We start from the raw sequence: 20,567 nt of genomic DNA, 5'->3' as shown, positions 1-20,567 counted from the left end.
CTTCCTCCTCCTCCTCCTCCTCCTCCTCAACAACTCCTTAGAATGGTCATTGTTTTGAAATTTTACATTTTTATACATCCACGTCTTCAAATAGTTGAATTCTGTGAAAAAGTAATTGCCTATTTTCTCCGCCCCCCCTCACCGATAAATAGCACCCTTTAAAAGAAAAACATTTTTTTTAACAATAAAGTTGATGACATTTTTTCAAAACTTTTCAATTTTTGCGATTTAGGAAAAAATCTTCAAAAAACGGAAATGAAAGACGCTTCTTCAAAATTTTACAATTTTTCATCAGAATTTCTCTAAATGAACTATTTTTAAGCCCCCCCTCCCCCCATTTTTTATAGGCAAGGAAATTTTAAACAGTTGGAAAAATATTTGAAAAAGTGACAAATTTTGAAAAATAAAAATAACTAAGATTAAAGAAATAAAATTGTTTAAAAATTGAAAAATTCGTCAAAAATGTTTAAAAATGATGAAAAACATAAAAAATGTTTGAGAAATAAAAAAGTTAAAATTGAATTTTTTCTAAATTCTTAATTTCCAAAAAATAAAAAAAATGTTTGAAAATGAAAAATTTGAAAGAATTGAACATTTTCAAAAAGTACAAACTATTTGGAAATTGGGGAAAAAATTAAAATGTTTAATATCTTGAAAATTAAATTTGGAAGCTAAAAATTTTTCAAAAATTGAAAACGAATTGAAAAAGTACATGTTTTGAAAACTAAATAGAAGCGTTTAGAAGCAGAAAAAAACATTTTTTTAAAATTTTGGAAACAAAAATGATTGAAGAAGTAAAACTTTTTGAAGTTCAATTTGAAAAAAAAATCAAAAATGTTTTAAAAATGTTATAAAAAGTCAAAAATTGAGAAAAATTGAAAAATTGAAAAATTTTGAATTAGAAGATATTCAAAGAAAGTCCAAAAATTGAGTCATAATTTTCATCATTTTTTAAAAAGTAACTACTGACCTATCAAGATAGGTTAAAATTTTGCAAGAAATTCAAATATTTCGACCAAAAATGTAGTTTTGAAGGATTTTGAGACCAAAATGTTTGGCTATAATTTTTTGAAATTTTTGAAATATGTAGTTCAATGCGACCGATCAAAAAACAAGTTGAAATTTCAGGAGAGAAACCATAACTCTCTTTGTACATTTTTTTGAGCATTTTTGCAGAATATCCAAGTTTTAAAATTGGGCCATGATTGTCAAAAATTTGAAAAAGTGCGATGTATTAAAATGGATTAAATTTTTGAGAAAAAAATCAGAAACTTCAAATACTTAATTTTTTTCGAATATTTTTGAAGAATTTTGAATTTAAAATTGAGTAAATTTTGTGGATGGTCATGAAAACGTCAAAGTTCTTGACTTTTGACATTTTCAAGAAACATTAAGAATATCATCATCAAATTGCAACATTAGGTATTCTTTTTGTATGTCCTATTTTGATGGGAATCCAAAGATTTAACTCAATTTTCGGCCTAAAATTTATCAAAAAATGTTTACAACCAGTTTTGATCGAAATATTCGAATTTCTCGTGAAATTTCAACCCATTTCGACAGGTCACGTGACACTTTTACAAAAATTTTAAAAATCATGATTCAATTTTAGGCTCAAAATTCTTCAAAAATGTTTTTAAAAAATAATTTCGTCGGAATATTCAAAATCCTCGCGAAATTTTAACCCATTTTGATAGGTCGCATGGCAGTTTTTTTTCAAAAATTCCAAAAATCATAACTCAATATTTCAGACTCTTTTTTTTCAATTTTCAAAAAAAAATTCGTCGGAATATTTGAATTTTTTGAAAAATTTTAAAACCTACTTTGATAGGTTTTATGACGCTTTTTTCAGAAATCCCAGAAATAATGACTCAATTTTGGACTCAAGTAAATTGGATAATTGGAGTACAAAATTTGAGCCAGAGAAAGCTGTCTGCTGTTGAGATTTTTACCAGATCATTTTGAGGTCAACACAGATCTTTTGAGCTCTTCTCACTTTCTCACTCAGTTTTGGAAAAAAAATACACAAAACAATCTAATCCTCGACATTAGGAACCAAATTACGTACTGTGCAATTGAAACAAGGACTGTGGTAATTATTATTCAATGCTTCGACCCATCGATCACCAGCTTCAATGGGGAATCCACACGCGAAACATTTCGTTGTAAATAATTCGTTCCAGTCTGTAAGTAGAGTTTCGTTTAGTACGAGTAAATCATGTCACAAAATACCTCAACCATATGGTCCATACATGGATATACAATAAATGACTAATTAAGCCTACCATTTTCACAATACGGCAATCCTTCCTCCAAGAAAAATGGACTGTTGCCGAATAGTTTGTTGCAGTAAGCACATACGAAGCATTCCGGATGGAAATGTTTTCCAATAGCGTTCAAACAATCCTGAAAAAATCGCCAATGAAATGAAGGTTTACGATTTTAAAATAAATTTTGCCATAGGACAGGAGGTAGGATGAACTTACTCCTTTAATTTTACGAGAGCATTTTCCGCAAGTAGGAGCAAGATATTTTTCGAAACAGTATTCGCAATGTAATCCCGAAGGTTCTTCTACGAATCCGATATCCAACAAAGAACGTCTGCAGGTTTTATTAACGCAGATGAAATGCTCCGGGCACCATATTTTACCCAAAGCTGTTATAAATGGTCCTCTGCGAACACATTTAGGTACACGTAAGTAGGTATATTTCATTTCAGTTTCATTAATTAAATACCCTAATATATTGTGAGAGAGCAGTAAACCTAACGAAGAAATTGGCTCATCGTACACGTATGATCGAAACAATTCGCTTAATAATACCTATTTTTCTATAATTCATTCATCGGGTTCACGATCTATTAGGTATGTAAACATTTTCTTTTTAATCAATGAAAAAGAAATAAAAAGTAGTATAGGTAAGCTATAACAATACCTTTTGTCAGTGCTATCGTAATTTTGCACGCGGTTGTCAACAATTTGAGAATTATTTCCTTCGAAAGCATGAAAAAAACAAATCACATCGGATTAAAAATCATTTTTTCATTTCATCAGTGAGAGAAAAAAAATCCCAAAACCCGATACCGAGCAAACTGTTAGGTGATAATTTGAATATTGTTTCATTCCATTAGGTAATGCAATTTTTTTACAGCGTATTGTATTATAATTATTATTTGTTTCGCTTTTACAATATAATTATTAAAAAATCCCTTATGCAAAATAAAATTATAATGTTGGTGCATTTTGGCATAAATCTAAATAAGCAAACCGTTTAAATTGCCTTAATTCTAATAACCCGATTGAAAAACCATTTCATGCATAAATATAATCATATCAAGTAGAAAATATAAGTTCAAAGTTGTATCCACAAACAGAACTCCACTGGAAGTACTCCAACAGTTAGGTATGAATTGAATCTGATTGCGCTAAGTCGTCAAATTTTGAAATAAACATAAAAATTCTTCAAAACTGCTCAAAAAATTTTTTAATAGAGATTTTCAATTTTTTGACGAAATTTTAACCCATTTTGATAGGTCGCATGATACTTTTTCAAAAATCTCAAAAATCATGATCCCATTTTGGGACTTGAAATTTTTCAAAATGCCCAAAATACATTTTGGTCATAATATTTGAATTTTCCGCAAAATTTTAACCTACTTTGATGGGTCACATGGCAACTTTCTTGAAAGTCCCAAAAATCATGATCCTATTTTGGGGGCTCAATGCTCAAAATACATTTTCGTTGAAATATTCATAATTCTTGCGAAATTTTAACCCATTTTGATAGGTCGCATGACACTTTTTCAAAAATCCCAAACTCATAATTCCATTTTGAGGCTCAAAATTTTTCAAAAATGCTCAAAATGCATTTTGGTCGAAATATTTTGATTTCTTGCAAAATTTTAACCTACTTAGATGGGTCACATGACACCTTTTTCAAAAATCCCAAAAATCATAATCCCATTTTGGGGCTTGAAATTTTTCAAAATGCTCAAAATACATTATGATCAAAATACTTGAATTTGTCGCAAAATTTTAACCTACTTTGATGGGTCACATGACACCTTTTTTGAAAATCCCAAAAATCATGATCCTATTTTGGAGCTCAAGGCTCAAAATACATTTTCGTTAAAATATTCGTAATTCTCGCGAAATTTTAACCCATTTTGATAGGTCGAAAGGTCACTTTTGAATAATTCAGCAAAGAGTTATTTCAAGTCGAAAGGGGGGGGCGACTTCAGAATTTGACTGAACCCTCCATTTATAGAACTTCGAATGTTCAACAAAAAAAGAGATAAAATGTCAGGCACTAAAGAGCATTTTTGGAAATTTTTGAAAACGAAATTTGGGCAAAAAATGGGGGGGATCAAAATTTTACCAAATTGAGCTTAAACGCTGAAATTTGGTATGAGTCTATCTAAATGAATTTGAATTTGGGCACGTTTGCTCCAACACTTTTTGAGCTAGCAGGCAGATAAACATGAATGAAACCTTCAAAATTCTTCAACGCCATCAATTTTGAGAAAGTTGATTCACAAAACTTAAATGCTCTTTAAAAAAAAGCTATACTTATTGTAGGTATATTTTGTCTACATCCAAAATTAAAGGCACCACAACACTTTAGGACCCTCTACAATCATAGCATCTACCCACGTTCAAAATTCAGAAGACCAGAAAACTCGCAAGATGATGCCAATCCCACACTACTACTCTACAGAAAAACGTGCACAAGGTACCTATTACAAACACCAATATACCTGATTTGCGAGCTGCATTGAGCGCAGAGCGGAATTCTCGCTCCTGGCGTTTGATTTTGCGGATTCCATACCCCTTTACCGCGACGAGGCGCTGATAGGCCAGCTGACGTTCCAGCTCTGGAGCCGGCACCGATATTGCTACCTGTTAGGTTCGGATCGGATGATGTAATGGTAGAGGTAGTAAGGTTTTTAGAACTAATGTTATATGACTGATGTTTAGAAGATGCGATAGCGGTCAAGGTTTTTGATAGACTATGAGTAATATTTGAAGCAGCCATGCTTTTAGTTAGCGAGCTCGAAGTGTAGAAGTGTTGCTGAGATGAAGTTGTACTATGATTAGGTTGAGCAGATGTCTTGGTAGAAGAGTGAATGGGTAGTTGAGGGGAAGAAGCTGTTTGTCGGGGCTGAGAAGAGACTTGGGTTGAAGGATATGACGTGGTTTGTTGCTGAGACGAAGAAATTGTGCGATTAGATTGTGAAGAAACCTGAGTTGAAGGATGAAATTGTTGCTGAGATGAAGAAGTTGTTTGGTTAGTTTGAGAAGTTTGTGTCGAAGAGCGGGCTTGTTGCTGAGATGAAGAGGTCTGGGTTGAGGGGTGGGCATGTTGTTGCACAGACAAGGAGGTGTGGGGTGGATGGTGGGCATGTTGTTGAGAAGTCTGAGTAGGGGTTTGTACCAAAGTGCGGACATGTCGCTCAGAAGAAGAAGTCTGGGTGGGTTGGTGGGCATGTTGTTGAGAAGTCTGAGTGGGTGGTTGTGTGGAGGGGCGGATATGTCGCTCAGAAGAAGTTTGGGTGGGGCGATGAGCATGTTCCTGAGACAAAGAAGTCTGGTGTGGATGGTGGGCATGTTGTTGAGAAGTCTGAGTGGGGGTTTGTACCAAGGTGCGGACATGTTGCTCAGAAGAAGAAGTCTGGGTGGGGCAGTGGGCATGTTGTTGAGACAAAGAAGTCTGGGGTGGATAGTGGGTGTGTTGTTGAGAAGTCTGAGTAGGGTGTTGTGCTGAGGGGCGGACATGTCGATCAGAAGAAGTCTGGGTGGATTGGCGGGCATGTTGCTGAGACAAAGAAGCCTGGGTGGGACAGTGGGCATGTTGTTCAGATTGAGACATCATCTGGCTAGTCTGAGAATGGGTTCTTGTTGAAGGGCGAGCATGTTGTTGAGACAAAGAAGTTGTTTTGTTAATTTGGGAAGACATCTGGGTTGAAGAGACATACTGCTGAGATGATGAAGCTGTTTTATTAGTCTGAGAAGAAGTCTGAGTCGAAGGATAGAAATGTTGCTGAGACCGTGAGTCCTTGTCAGGAGAATCTGCATGTTGCTGAGATGAAATCATTATGTTAGGTTGAAAAACAGGAGTTGATGGTCGAGAGGATTTTCTGACTGGAGTACTCGGACGAGAAGACTTCTTAACTGGAGTACTAGGACGTGAGTGCTTTTTAGGCTGCATCTCTTCTTTAGCCAATGTTCCAGGAGTATTAACAGGAGATGAGCATGCAGATATATTGGTTTTAACAACTCTCAGTTCATTTGATTGGCTTGAGCAGGACTGGGCAGATGGACCAGAAGCCTGTATCTGCTTCAAAGTCTTTTCACAAACGGTCCTAACACATTGCTCGACTTTGGTATATGATGACATATTCTCCACAATAGATCCAGGCTGATAACCCAACACAGGAGGTATTTTCTCACTGATATCTTTAGTCTGGGTTAGAAACGTTAAGGCAGATGTCTTCAATGCTCCACTGGCTATCTCAGGATGGAAAACCTTTTGTTGAGTAGATACAGTAGCCTCAAAACTTGTAGGAGTTGGTTTCCTGCACATTTCTCCCCTTGGAGTCGGTGTATTCTTACGAGATATCTCAGATCTGGGAGTAGGAGTACTCTTACGTGATTCGGGTCCTTTTGGTGTAGGTGTATTTCTCCTACTCAGCGGAGTCTTATTACGATTTGTGAGTTCTTTGACACATTGCTGATAATGAGGCAAATTTATAGGTTTGTATAAGCCGGTAGGAGTGAATGGGCTTCGAGCAGACACAGTACGTTTTTCTTCAACCTCTTTGACACTATCACCAGATGTATTTTTAGGAGCATTTTTATCGCTAATTGATCCAGTTCTAAGTCTTTTCTCAAATTTTGCCTTCAATTCATCGCAAATAGGTGGAAATGCAGCTTCAGTAACAAAATAAGGTGAAGATATCAGCGTAGGACCTGTGTACATAGACTTAATGCTTGAAGATTTCTTTGTATCTTTTTCACACTTTTTAATATCAATGACAGGTTTAGTCAAGATGACACTGGGATCTTCAGACAAATCAGGCACTTTGATGTCACTTTCCTCTTCCTTAATTTGTTCTGTGACTCCACGTGAAAGTGGAGTATAAGAGCGTCTTGGAGCCACTGTAAGAGCATCAGCCAAGGAAGGTCTCTTTGGCTCTTCATGAGGAAGTGGTTCTGCTTCAGGAGGAAACAGGTCTTCAAACTTGACTATAGTAGGAAGTGGAGAATAAGACCTTTCAGGCGCTGTAGTCAAAGCATAGGTCATTGGTGATACTGGTCTTTCCACATCCAACAACCTATGATTCTCTTCTTTGGATGTAGGCAAATATGGGATCGTTTCAGGAGGCAGAGGCACTGGTTCAGTGAATATAGTTGCTTTGGCAGGCTCAATAGGAGTAAAAGGCCTGTTTGAAGCTGTTGTCAACAATGAAGCAATATATCCTGCAGGAGTCACAGGTCTAGGTAGACTCTCTAATGTGATGTTCTCCTCCTGTTCTTCCTTGACTTCACTTATGGTTGGCTGCTGTGTTGGAACGGGTGATATACAAGTGATTTTCAATGTTTCTCTGGTCTTTTCAATGATGCATTTGCAACCCTCATCATCATTTACCTCTTCAGGTTTGGCTGTTTCTCGAGTACGTTCAAAAACACAAACGAGGACATCATCGTTGGACTTTGATGATTTCTCATCTTCGCTGAATATTTCGACTGGATCAGTATGTGGCTCTCTTTGGGTATCATGATGTGGTCTAGAATAAATAGGTAAAGGGGAAGCAACCCTAGGATGATAACATTCCGGCATCTCCGGTGGGAAAACAACAATTCGATTCGGAGTTATTGGACGTTCACAAGGAGACAAAGATCTGACACTGTGAGGTCTCGATTGAACTAGTTCCAGCAATGGTTTATTCCTTATTGGGGTCTCATAATGCTGAAATTCATCAGCAGATTCACTAGGCACAGGAGATTCTGGCCTATCGCTGCAAGCGGGAGAACCAGCCAAATTTCTTAAAGAAAACACACTCTTAACTTCTTCTGAGCAAAGAGACAGTTTTTTCCTATGACAGGCAATCGCCTGAGGATCATCTTGGTCAAGGCTTTCAAAAACAGTCGACAATTTGTACTGATCAGTGTGTCCAGAAGTTGGCTCAGCTGGAACTGGTTTCGAATGAGAGCTTTTCATGACTGGCATGAAAGCAGACGCTTTCTCAGCTCGGGGTTTCAAGAATGGAAGTCGTTTCTGAGAAGGGTTATAATAGGAAACAGGTTGTGTTTCAGATGAGTACACTGGGCTAGGTTTATGAGTCTCTACCGCGACTTGTGCATTAAATATTAGTCAAATGAAGCGGAATAATGCGGTTAAATGAGTCACAGTGACAGAGAAGGAGAAAGAAAAAACAAAATATTCAATTAATAAGCGCGTTGATAAAAGCGTATCCATCTTACTGGTGCTAAAGCAAAATATAAAGCATTTATGCCCACTAAATCCCAAGTATTCGTATATTCCAAATTATTCAAAAACAACAAGGTACTGAATTGTACCAACAAGAATTTCCAGAAACTGAGATATATACCTATGTAAATTGTAAAAAAAAGGAAGGTAAAAAAACGTGTTAGACAATTTTTTTCAACAGGTTATTATTTCATTGTATGGAGTCGAAAGAATATTTAATAATTCAATTCAGGAATCGAAAAGTTAGTATAAAAGGGCATAGAAACAAGGAACACTGAAAGAATAATATAAAACAAAAAGTAATAATAAGACAGAACAAATGAAACAGCTGTTTACGATGAAATGGGAATTTTTTCTATGCCCCTTCAGTGTTAGATAAGGCAATCGATGGATATTAATTTGAAACTAAAGAGAAAGGCCTCGGTTTGGGATTAAACGTATTGAAACTCTCTGAAAAAATAACAACAACAACCAAGTATACATTACACTTACATGCGCAAAAAAACTGGACAATATCCTACCATAAATAAAACACGTATGCATAGGTAAGGTGTAGGTAGATACGAGTAGATACATAAAATTACATTCAGATGATCTCTTCAAATTGAAAGGGAACCAAGACCATTGTAGTGGGTCATGTCCCCAAAGATGGGGAAGGTATGAGGTACTAGAAGTATAGACTCCATACAAAGATTTAACGAACGAAAGGATTAAATGCGTAGAATTACAATACGATTAGGTGAAGGCATAAAAGGGAAGAAATACGAGTAGTTGCGAAAGAGCGTGATACATTAAATGGAAACACAAAGCGTCTTTTACCTTTGGGAAAAGGCAGAGCTTTCTGTGATTGAAAATATCCTATTGGAAAACATGCAACAATAATATTACACATTGAAGAACAAATGAATAATACGTATTAGGTAATAATGAGGTAGGTAGTAGGTAAAGTACATTGCAGGTAATACAAGTAGGTATTATACGAGTAGGTACATTTAAATTGATTAATAATACTAGATGTGAACAACCGAATTCGTACTTACAATGCATTGACCAAGTAGGCGAGTAAGAACACAATTAAAATTCATCATTTTGAATTCCTGAATGATATTCAATTTTAAAATTTTAAGAACTTTGACGGAAACGCTTTTTCAATCGAAATTTAACAATTTTGACAAAAGAAAGCTGAAATTTCTTTCCATTTTTAGATGTTTCCAAAGTTCTGAAATAAGTCCCATATTGATGAAGAGGGGGAAAGGGAGGAGTGAATCAAACTCCAAATTTGTGATTATTTTTGAGGCAATCGTGAGTATTAAATATATCAAAATCAGAGGCGCGACGAAGTAATGTGTTGAAGGGGGGGGGGGGACTGAAATTTTGTAAATTTTTACCTCAAACACCCTCCCACCCCCTCCTCACAGATTTTTCCACGCAACTGGCCAGAAATTTTGGAAGGGAAGATGGGAAAAAAATGTTGAATAACATTAAATTTTCAAAAATGATTATTTTATAAAAAAATTGAATTTTTTCATTGATAAATTTTATGTTTTCTGAAAGAATCAAGTTTGGCAAAAATTAGAAATGGTTTACGAATTTTTGAGTTAGGTATTTTTGCAAAAGTTGGAACTTTCTGGAATTAGGATTGGAATGCGTTGAATTTTTTTTGAAAAAATTTCAAGTAAAACAACATTTTTCCTACTCTTTGGCCAGAGAATCGAGAAGGAAAAGGATCTGGCCTAAGCAAAGTGTGGGCGAATGCTTTTGAAAATTTATAATTCAAGAAATAAAAACCCAAGGTTTTTGGTAGGAAATTTTTTGATTCCCAATTATTTCCCAACTTTTTTTAATTTACCAAATTTATCCCAATCATTCCTAACTTTTTGCCAACATGTTTCTGTCGTGGAGAAGAAGGGCGAGAGACCACCCCCTTTCGGCACGTCTCTGATCAAAATACACAAAATTTGGATTTACTCTTCCTACACCAACTCAATTTTAGGTACTCAAAAGGATTTTTCGATTAAACACTACACTTAGTACATGTCAAATACCTACCTTAAACTATCAAAATTTTCAACTGAAATCAATAACAAGTGTATTGATGATTCATTTCAAGCATCTGGAGCGATATTCGAACAATATTTTTCAGGGCAGTGAATTTTTAAAAATTCGTCAAAAATCAAGAAACTAACTCTACTAAGTAAAATTTTGATTTCAGCGTTTTTATTGGACATTGAGATTTTCAGAGGGGGAGGGGAGAAAGGATCCTTGTAATTTTCAGGTAATTGCATTTTCCTGCACAACTGCCAAACTTTTAATGCTCATATTCCAAGAATGGTTGAATTTGAAAAAGTATCTGTTCGCAGCTGGTTTAAAAAAGAATCAACAGTAAATTCAAAATATTCATGCACTTCGAATTTAAAAATCTAAAAGCTGAACTTGAAAAGTGAAAATTGTAATTTTATTTGAAAAAACAAAAGTTGAAAACTACCATTTAAAAATTTGGAAATATTACAGTGGGATCATTCCACGTCAATTGGACCAAGAAGTGGTAGGGGGATTCGGCGACTTTTTTGAAATGTTTCCAGACCTACCGAAGTGATGACCAATGGCGCAAATCGCAGCCCTCTAGCCCATTTTTAAAGGCAGCCAGGCGGTGTCAAAGTTTTCAGTGAACCTAAAATCAAAATGGGACATTTTCCCATAGTTGGGGGTTTTGAAAGGCTTTTTGGGGATATCATAAAAATCAGTGTCGCCACTTTTTTTCGTACAAAAAATTAGCTCAAAAAGTTTCGAAACGTAGTTTTTACATCGTTCCGACTCTCAAAAATTCTGAAAAAAAAAATATATTATGGACAACATTTCATGCTGAACAACATATCAAAAAATTGGGATGGTAACATGTTGCAAAGTTGATTTTAAAAAATTTAAAGTTTGCGAAAAAATGCGATTTTTTGATTTAAAACATGAAAAAAAGTTTTGATAGGTGAAGTTGACCCATTTGACCTCCATTTTTACGTATCTGTTGAAAAAGTTGAAAAAACCCTTTCACTTGATGAAATAAATCAAAATTCGAAAAAATTCAAAAAATGAGCGAATTTTTATTTTTTTGTCGTGAATGTAATTTTTATCAACTTTTTCATGTAATACGTCAGAAAGAGGTCAAAATAAGACAACTGAATAAATTCAAACTTTTTTTGATGCTTGAAATTGAAAGTTGAATTTTTTCGAATTTTGATTTTTTTGTGAGGAGTTCATTTCATCGAGTGAAAGGATTTTTTCAACTTTTTCAACAGATACGTAAAAATGGAGGTCAAATGGGTCAACTTCACCTATCAAAACTTTTTTTCATGTTTTAAATCAAAAAATCGCATTTTTTCGCAAACTTTAAATTTTTTAAAATCAACTTTGCAACATGTTACCATCCCAATTTTTTGATATGTTGTTCAGCATGAAATGTTGTCCATAATATATTTTTTTTTTCAGAATTTTTGAGAGTCGGAACGATGTAAAAACTACGTTTCGAAACTTTTTGAGCTAATTTTTTGTACGAAAAAAAGTGGCGACACTGATTTTTATGATATCCCCAAAAAGCCTTTCAAAACCCCCAACTATGGGAAAATGTCCCATTTTGATTTTAGGTTCACTGAAAACTTTGACACCGCCTGGCTGCCTTTAAAAATGGGCTAGAGGGCTGCGATTTGCGCCATTGGTCATCACTTCGGTAGGTCTGGAAACATTTCAAAAAAGTCGCCGAATCCCCCTACCACTTCTTGGTCCAATTGACGTGGAATGATCCCACTGTAATATTTCCAAATTTTTAAATGGTAGTTTTCAACTTTTGTTTTTTCAAATAAAATTACAATTTTCACTTTTCAAGTTCAGCTTTTAGATTTTTAAATTCGAAGTGCATGAATATTTTGAATTTACTGTTGATTCTTTTTTAAACCAGCTGCGAACAGATACTTTTTCAAATTCAACCATTCTTGGAATATGAGCATTAAAAGTTTGGCAGTTGTGCAGGAAAATGCAATTACCTGAAAATTACAATCGCGGTTATCGAGTAATCCACTGCTGAAATGGATGATATTTTTGGTCCACTGAAAACTTTGACACCCCCTGGCTGCCTTTAAAAATGGGCTAGAGGGCTGCGATTTGCGTCATTGGTCATCCCTTCGGTAGGTTTTTCCACTGGAAAAATTTCACAAAAATCGCCGATCCCCCTACCACTTCTTGGTCCAATTGACGTGGAATGACCCAGTGGGGATTTTTTCGTACCTATCTACTCTCTTTTCAACAAATTAATTTCCAAAATGCGATTTCTACACTCTTGAAGAGTACAAGTGCCGGCCCCCACCAGACTTCTTAAACATGAACAAAATACCAATCAAAAAAAAAACCAAAAACAGGTTGGTCAGGGGATAGAGCGAAAAAAAGATTTTTTTTCGAAAATTCTCTCTTCGAAGTCTCATATTTCCCCTCCAGGGGCATCTCTGGAGTTGAAATTTTTTGTGATTTACTTTTAACTCAAAATAAAGATTTCCTCTGAATTTAATCAAAATCCTGAAATATTTTTTTTTTTTAAGACACACAACCCTAATCTAAAATAATGTAGAATGCTACATACAAAGGAATCAAGGAGTGATGTAAATTTTTTCGCGATTCATAATTTTTAGAAGTTGCATCAACTCTATTTCAAGAGTATAATTGATAGCCTACATTCTGCACGATTCGAGGAAAAATCATTTTCAAACAATTCAATTCCAAATTAGGAGATCGTTACTCGTGACATAAATGTTTCATGAATCATTTTGATAATCAAATAGTCAACATTACTGCCGAACAAGAGATTCAAATTAAACTATTCCACTAACTTTTTTTTTTTTTTGAGATTCCTTCGGAAAAACGGTTCTTTATATCGCGTGGGTCTAACGAATGTAAACTTTTTTTCAAATTCAATCGAATGAAATTCAACCACTGTTGCCATAATCAATTTTAAATTAATCTTCAAAAATTATCCAGCATCAAGAAAATAATTTCAGAATACACTCCCATCAGGTAGGTACCTGCTCGGCTACTCGAGTACCTCAGTTTCTTGGTTTTCAAAATGATGAATATTACAACCACAATAATACTCGGAACTCGGTTAAGTACGTACGAATTGTTGCCACATTTATTCATGCATAATATTCGATGCGAATATTTTATCTCGTCTCGGTTCACTGGGACAGAACGTACACAAAAATAAAAACGTTTTAACGTCAAAATATTAAAACCACCGGATACACCTGATGAAGATTTTATACCACGGTTCCATCTGTCCCACAACAATTAAGTTACAGGTCAAGAGGTCACTAAAAAGGGGGGGGGAATCACTGGAAAAAATTTTAGATTTAAAGGAGCACAAACGGATTTTGAAAATTGTGCCAAAATGAATCAAAAAAAGTCACCAAGACGGTAAAATGCGAGTTTACAGTGTTAAATTTCATTTTTACCCCATTTAGAGTATTTTTTTTTGAAAGCTGAGAATCCTGAAGAAGCTGCTAGAGGCTCCAGAACTGCTCAAATCCATCACCATTCGACTTTGGAGGTCAAAAAGAGGCTGTTGACCGAATTTCAGCCTTTCATGGTTAATTCGATCAAATTTTGATTTATTTTTCCCAAGAAATTTAACCAAAGTTGAAATTTTACAAAATCGTCAAATTTTAGCAGCTCAATTTTGGGATCCTCTTTTGAATTTTTTTCGAGTTCACATCTTATGAAGTCAAATAGGTAGGTATACATTAAAATATCATCAAAATCTAAAATTTTTCAATTTCATCATCAACAGGCACTAAAAACTTCAAATCCGTTGGCATTTTACCGAAAACATCGAATAATTTGAAAATTTTCACCGATTGAATTGGCGTCCAAACAATAAGACGAATTTTGGCAACAAACACATCAGGTTGTTTGGTCTGTTATTACATATTTCCGTAATCGTTACCCACATTCGTTGTTACAAAACATATGTACAAAACAACTCTTCATTTCTGCGTAAATATTTTTACAAATTTCCCCAGCAGCAGTTACACGATAGGTACACGATCCAATGATCTATTTAAGGTGAAAAAAACATCCTTTAAGACTCGCAATGTTACTCCATCCATATGAACCGAGACTTATCAAATACCATACCGCATACCAAAGCAATAAGCTTATCTTGCACATGCCCCCTGTAAATATATATCTACGTAGGTATATTCTCCATCCCACACACATGCAAATAGGATAGAAAATTACACAGGTAGTCGTTTATACGTTTACCACGTTTAAGATAAAGACAATTAACCATTAAGTAGGTAAACTTAATTACCTGGTTTTGGTGCGGAAATAGGACTACTAAACGTGCTCGATGGTGAATATGACTTTGATCCGTTTACAGCGGAAAATGGCTAAAAATGGTAATTGGAGATTAATTTCTGATTGGATTTAAATCAAATTGTACATAGATTCGAAATCAGAGAATTCAAAATTGAGACTTACTTGACTTTGTGGAACAGGGGATGGTACATGGGTTGGACTTTGCCTGGGAGGCTGCAAAATGACACATTACAGTGGTTAATTTCCATCATATTTAAACAGATAATAATGAAAAATAGGGACAAAAATCATGCTTTCATCATCTCAGGTGTCAAACTATTTCTCAAAAGAATCAAATTGAGACCAACTCAGCAAAAAGCTGTCTATCTGATCATCTTTGACACCTTTTCGCAAACACTTCAACACCCTTCAAAACAAAGGCCAACGACCCTGACTCTGCTTTCACTCCATATGATTGTTTTTTTTCTATAAAAGCTTCACTTACATGGAATGGAACAGGTGCTAAAGTAGGCTGAGGCGATAAAGACGCTGAGTTAGAATTGGCTATCAACGCCGTAGAGATAATTTTCGAAGCTCCTTGTTGCGACCTATAAAAAAAAAATTACCACATACAAAATGTATACAAATTAAACGATGAAGACGATGAAGACGACGACGACCGTTAATTAGGCGAATAGCAACACATACGGAGAAATGGTAATCGGCTCTAAATTTGGAGCAGGTGGATTCTGTCTGGCAACCATTTTAGCGTGTATATCACAGTACAGTTTATTATTGATGCTGTAGTATCCGACGTTTTTCAAAGATGTTCCGCAAGTAGCGCATTTGAAACATTCGACGTGTAAATTCTTCTCCTTTATTCGTACGAATACGCCTCTGGAAAAATTTCATGAAAATCGGTCGTTAATCTCTTTGAGAGAGTTTTATAGTAAGTATATTTGCAAGAAAAAGCGTGGTTAGGAATATTACCGAGTGTGAGTGTGAGTTAGATTGCATTTTCGGAAGCGATTAGTTACTTATAAACGAACACGTGGTTTAATTAAAACAATATGAAAATTATCAAAACACACACCATAAGGTTAAAATAAAACGAAACAAAAAGGCCAGTGAATTACTAAATACAATATTTACATATTTAATCATTTCAAAGCCAGGTACCAAACAGGTGATTAAATATCTGATCATATCCCCGACCTCAGGATTCAATTTTTTCTATAGCACCAAAAAGACATTTTGACTACAGGATTTGGAAAAGGAACCAAGGGTAACCCAAAAACAAAAAACTATAATACAATTTTATAAATCAAACACTCACACAATATTTTGTCGGCATTCCGAACAAGTTAGATTATCCGGATCAGAAGATCTCTTTGGCGCAGAGGCAGAGGGAATTGGCGAATTTGTAGTAGATCTTGGTCGATCTATCAGAGCAGCGGTAGGAGTTTGAGGCCTAGAAGAAGTGGCTTGACCCCCAACAGCGTGGCTAAGAGAAGCAAAATAGCTGGCACTGGATGGACGTTCTGCGCACATATAATTAATTTTTTTTATGCAATTTTATAAACCGTGTAAAAATTCTACCTACACCTAAGCGAAGTTTTTTCGTTTGAAATAAAAATTAGGTAGGTAAGTAGTGATGATGTTTCACATTTGATCCAAAACCGCATAGAATAGGTAAGGTACCTGACCTGGGAATCTTACAATAACATAGAAGATTGTTAATCTGCTGAATTTGTTTTCTTATAGGTACAGCTGTTGATAAATAATTAAATAGAAGCTGATGCGAGTCAAGGCATGATTAATGTAGCGAGATAAATTAATGTGCAGTAGAGTTGATGAAAGTTTCAGCTCATTGAGTCAATATTGAGCCACCCTTCTCATCTCACATCTGATGAAAGCTCACAAAGAATCTCTCAACCACTCGGTCATCGATTTTGCTCATTCTTTGAGATGACTCCGAAAAAATGTGGAGTTTAAATTTTCTAAAAAAAAAAAAAAAGTCAAAAATTGCATAGACTGATGAAAAACTTGAATGCTCTGATGAAAAATCACCTTCAAAAGACAACAATGGTATTGAAAAATATGACCAAGATGTAAGATTTTCTGAATTACAACTGCCCAATCTGTACACCAATTTTCTGAATTTAGGACATTTCTTTTTTTCCTTTAAAAAAAGTTTAGGAACTGCCCCAATGCACGTTTTGTGATTCAGGAAATGTTTCTAAGAAAATTTTGGCCCAGAATTACACTTTTGCTCACTCGTGTCGAAAAGAAAACGCATTAGTGGTTAGAATTTGACCTATGGAAAGCAGATTCTCAGAATTCGTTGCTCCTTGATCCACATTTTTGAAGAAAATTGTCCCTGAAAAATACACTTTTTCTCACTCATGTCGAAAGTGGTTCCCAAAATGCGTTGTTGTTTGAAATATGGCCTAGGAAAAATATTTCCACAAATTCAGCTGCCCAATCATACATTTCAAAATTTTGAGGTACTTTCTGGAAAAAAAAATTCGACTCCAAAAATAGATTTTTTCGCACTAATGACGAAAGTGGTTCGTCAAGTGGTTCCCAAAATGTATCGGTGTTTGAAATATGACCTAGGAAAAATATTTCCACAATTTCAAATGCCCCATCATACATTTCAAGATTTTGAGGCACTTTCTGAGAAAAAAATTCACCACCAAAATTATTTTTTTTGAACTGGTGACAAAAGTGGTTCCCAAAATACATTGGTGTTTGAAATATGACCAAAGAAAAAAATTTCCAGAGTTTCATCTGCCCATAATCACACATTATAAGATTTTGAGGGACTTTCTGGAAACGAATTCGACCCAAAAAACAGATTTTTCGCTCTCACGACGAAAGTGGTTCCTAAAATGTGCGGGTAGTTGTAATAATAACTAACCTAGAAAAAATATTTCCATAATTTCAGCTACCCAATACATTTTAAGGTTTTAAAGCACTTTTTTGGAAAAAAAATGACTCAAAAACATTAATTTTTTCTCTTTTATGCCAAAAATGGTTCCCAAAATGCGTTAGAAGTTGCAATGTGACCGAGAAAGTGGATTTCTGAAATTTCAGCTGCTCAATCAGGCATTTTAAAATTTTGAAGCTATTTCTTGACAAAAAGAAAATGACTCCAAAAAATACTTTTTTCCCTTCAAGTCAAACAGGGTCCCCAAAATGCGTTTATAGTTGAAACATGACCGTGAAAAAAGATTTCCAAGGTTTCAGCTGCCAAATCTCACAATTCAAAACTTCGAGGCAATTTCTAGAAAAAAAATCGCGTTTCAAAAAGAACCTTCTTTCTCTTCAATTGCAAAAGTGGTTCCTAAAATGCGTGGTGGGTTATTCAATTAAGACACAGACGGACATTTTCAGAGTTATAGTTGCCTGATAAAAAAACTCGAATTTTTGGAAAACATTATTTTCATTTTGAAAAAATTTGCACCCAAAGATACAATTTTTTAAAACTTGTTTAAAGTCGCTCTCCAAGATTTTGAAGCACTTTCTTGGGGAAAAAAATTCATCACCGAAAAATGGTTTTTCTCTCTCATGCCAAAAGTTAAAATAGTCCCCAAAATGTGTCCGTAGTTGAAATACATTACACTTGGCCCAGAAAGAAAATTTTCGAAATTGCAGCAGCTCAATCACACTCTTACAAATTTTGAGGCACTATTTCGAAAAAAATCTAGATTCCAAAAAATGGACACCAAAATGCGGAAGTACGAGTATAGTTGAAATATAACCTTCGAAATTTTGAGCATTTTTTTGAAAGAAATTACTCCAAAAAATACATATTTTTCATGTTGGTAGTGGTTCCCAAAATTGGTTGATAGTTGAAATTTGATTTAGAAACAAGATTCTCAAAGTCTTAACATGCTCAATCACAAATTATGAGAGACATTTTTTTGAAAAAAATTATTCCCAAAAATACACATTTTTCATGTTGATAGTGGTTCCCAAAATTGGTTGACAGCTAAAATTTGATTAGGAAACAAAGATTATCAAAGTTTTAACTAGCTCAATCACAAATTTTGAAGGACATTTTTTTGAAAAAAATTATTCCCAAAAATACACATTTTTCATGTTGATAGTGGTTCCCAAAATTTGTTGACAGCTAAAATTTGATTAAGAAACAAAGATTTTCAAAGTTTTAACATGCTCAATCACAAATTTTGAAGGACATTTTTTTTGAAAAAAAGTTAATCCCAAAAATACGCATTTTTCACGTTGATAGTGGTTCCCAAAATTGGTTGACAGCAAAAATTTTATTAAAGAAACAAAGATTTTCAAAGTTTCAACATGCTCAATCACAAATTTTGAAGGACATTTTTTTAAAAAAAGTTAATCCCATAAATATTAAATACACATTTTTTATGTCGATAGTGGTTCCCAAAATTGGTTGACAGCTAAAATTTGATTTAGAAACAAAGATTTTCAAAGTTTCAACATGCTCAATCACAAATTTTGAAAGACATTTTTTGAAAAAAAAAGTTAATCCCATAAATACGCATTTTTTATGTCGACAGTGGTTCCCAAAATTGGGTTGCCAGTTGAAAATTGATTTAGAAACAAGGTTCTAAAAGTTCTAACATGGCCAATTGCAAATTTTGAATAAAAATTATTTCCATAAATACACATTTTTCATGTCTATAGGGGTTCCCAAAATTGGTTGATAGCTAAAATTTGATTTATAAACAAGATTCTCACAGTTTTAACATGCTCAATCACCAATTTTTAGGGACATTTTTTTGAAAAAAATTATTCCAAAAAATACATACATTTTTCATGTTGATAGTGGTTCCCAAAATTGTTTGATAGTTAAAGATTTAGAAACAAGATTCTCAAAGTTTTAATACACCTACTCAATCACAAATTTTGAATATTTGGGACATTTTTTTTTTTTTGTGAAAAATTGTTCTCAAAAATACACATTTTTCATTGATAGTGGTTCCCAAAATTGGTTGATAGTTAAAATTTGAGTTAGAAACAAGATTCTCAAAGTCTTAATATACCTATTCAATCACAAATTTTGAAAATTTGAGGCATTTTTTTGAGAAACATTGTTCCCAAAAATACACAGTTTTGTCATGTTAATAGTGGTTTCCAAAATTGGTTGATACTTACATGCCTAGGTAATCAAAAATTTTGAAAATTTGGGATATTTGTTGGAAAAAAAAAGTAGGTAGACTAAAAAATACACTATCCTTCATTAATATACTCGTAGAAATTGGATGGGCAGTTGATCATTTCATTTCGTTCCTTCGCATAAATATGTGTTTTCCTACTATGTCCATTGTCCATGCATTCAATACCACCATAATTTTACAAGTAAATATCATTCACCAAAACTGACATCTCCCACAAACTCTTCTCTCCTTCACTCAAAAACACCGTCCACAAAAAGCTCATTAGGCCATTAACGAGCAATACTAAAAAAAAAGCTCCAGCATGACCCCGCGTCAATATAAGTAAATCCATCACAATCCATAGCTTTAGCACAGCACAGCGCAGCGATGTACGATGTACCTTGATACTACTTACACAATGAGCCTTTCACAATCAGCGCAAATATTTTGTCCGGGGGGTAATGACGTTTGCGAAGATGATGGAGATTTGGGTTGAGGAGCAGATACATGACGTAGTCCTGAGACTGGCGGACTAGTGGTACCATTTTGCACAACATCTGTGTTTATTTTACATAATATTGTTTCAAATTA

At 34.5% G+C, this 20,567-nt stretch overlaps 1 protein-coding gene across 6 annotated transcripts in view; it reads right to left on the bottom strand.

Moving 5' to 3' along the window:
• Positions 1-20,567, bottom strand: part of Zasp52 (Z band alternatively spliced PDZ-motif protein 52) — a 39,765-nt gene that overhangs the window by 386 nt on the left and 18,812 nt on the right. The window contains exons 6-15 of one of the 6 annotated variants that reach the window (XM_065351513.1): positions 16,163-16,367; positions 15,535-15,723; positions 15,332-15,434; positions 15,010-15,060; positions 14,840-14,918; positions 9,310-9,348; positions 4,757-8,354; positions 2,487-2,673; positions 2,286-2,406; positions 2,069-2,184 (exon numbers count right to left, since the gene is read on the bottom strand). In XM_065351513.1, the coding sequence (XP_065207585.1) occupies positions 2,069-2,184; positions 2,286-2,406; positions 2,487-2,673; positions 4,757-8,354; positions 9,310-9,348; positions 14,840-14,918; positions 15,010-15,060; positions 15,332-15,434; positions 15,535-15,723; positions 16,163-16,367 (4,688 nt within the window). Of the gene's footprint in view, positions 1-2,068; positions 2,185-2,285; positions 2,407-2,486; positions 2,674-2,934; positions 2,993-4,756; positions 8,355-9,309; positions 9,349-14,839; positions 14,919-15,009; positions 15,061-15,331; positions 15,435-15,534; positions 15,724-16,162; positions 16,368-20,391; positions 20,534-20,567 lie in introns of those variants that run through there. The other 5 variants (XM_065351527.1, XM_065351541.1, XM_065351522.1 and 2 more) reach the window with 5 other exon arrangements.

Source organism: Planococcus citri, chromosome 1, assembly GCF_950023065.1.
Source record: "Planococcus citri chromosome 1, ihPlaCitr1.1, whole genome shotgun sequence".
In the NCBI taxonomy this organism is placed as follows: Eukaryota; Metazoa; Arthropoda; class Insecta; order Hemiptera; family Pseudococcidae; genus Planococcus; species Planococcus citri.
The sequence above is the reverse complement of the archived record's forward strand: the minus strand, read 5'-3'. Positions and strand labels throughout refer to the sequence as shown.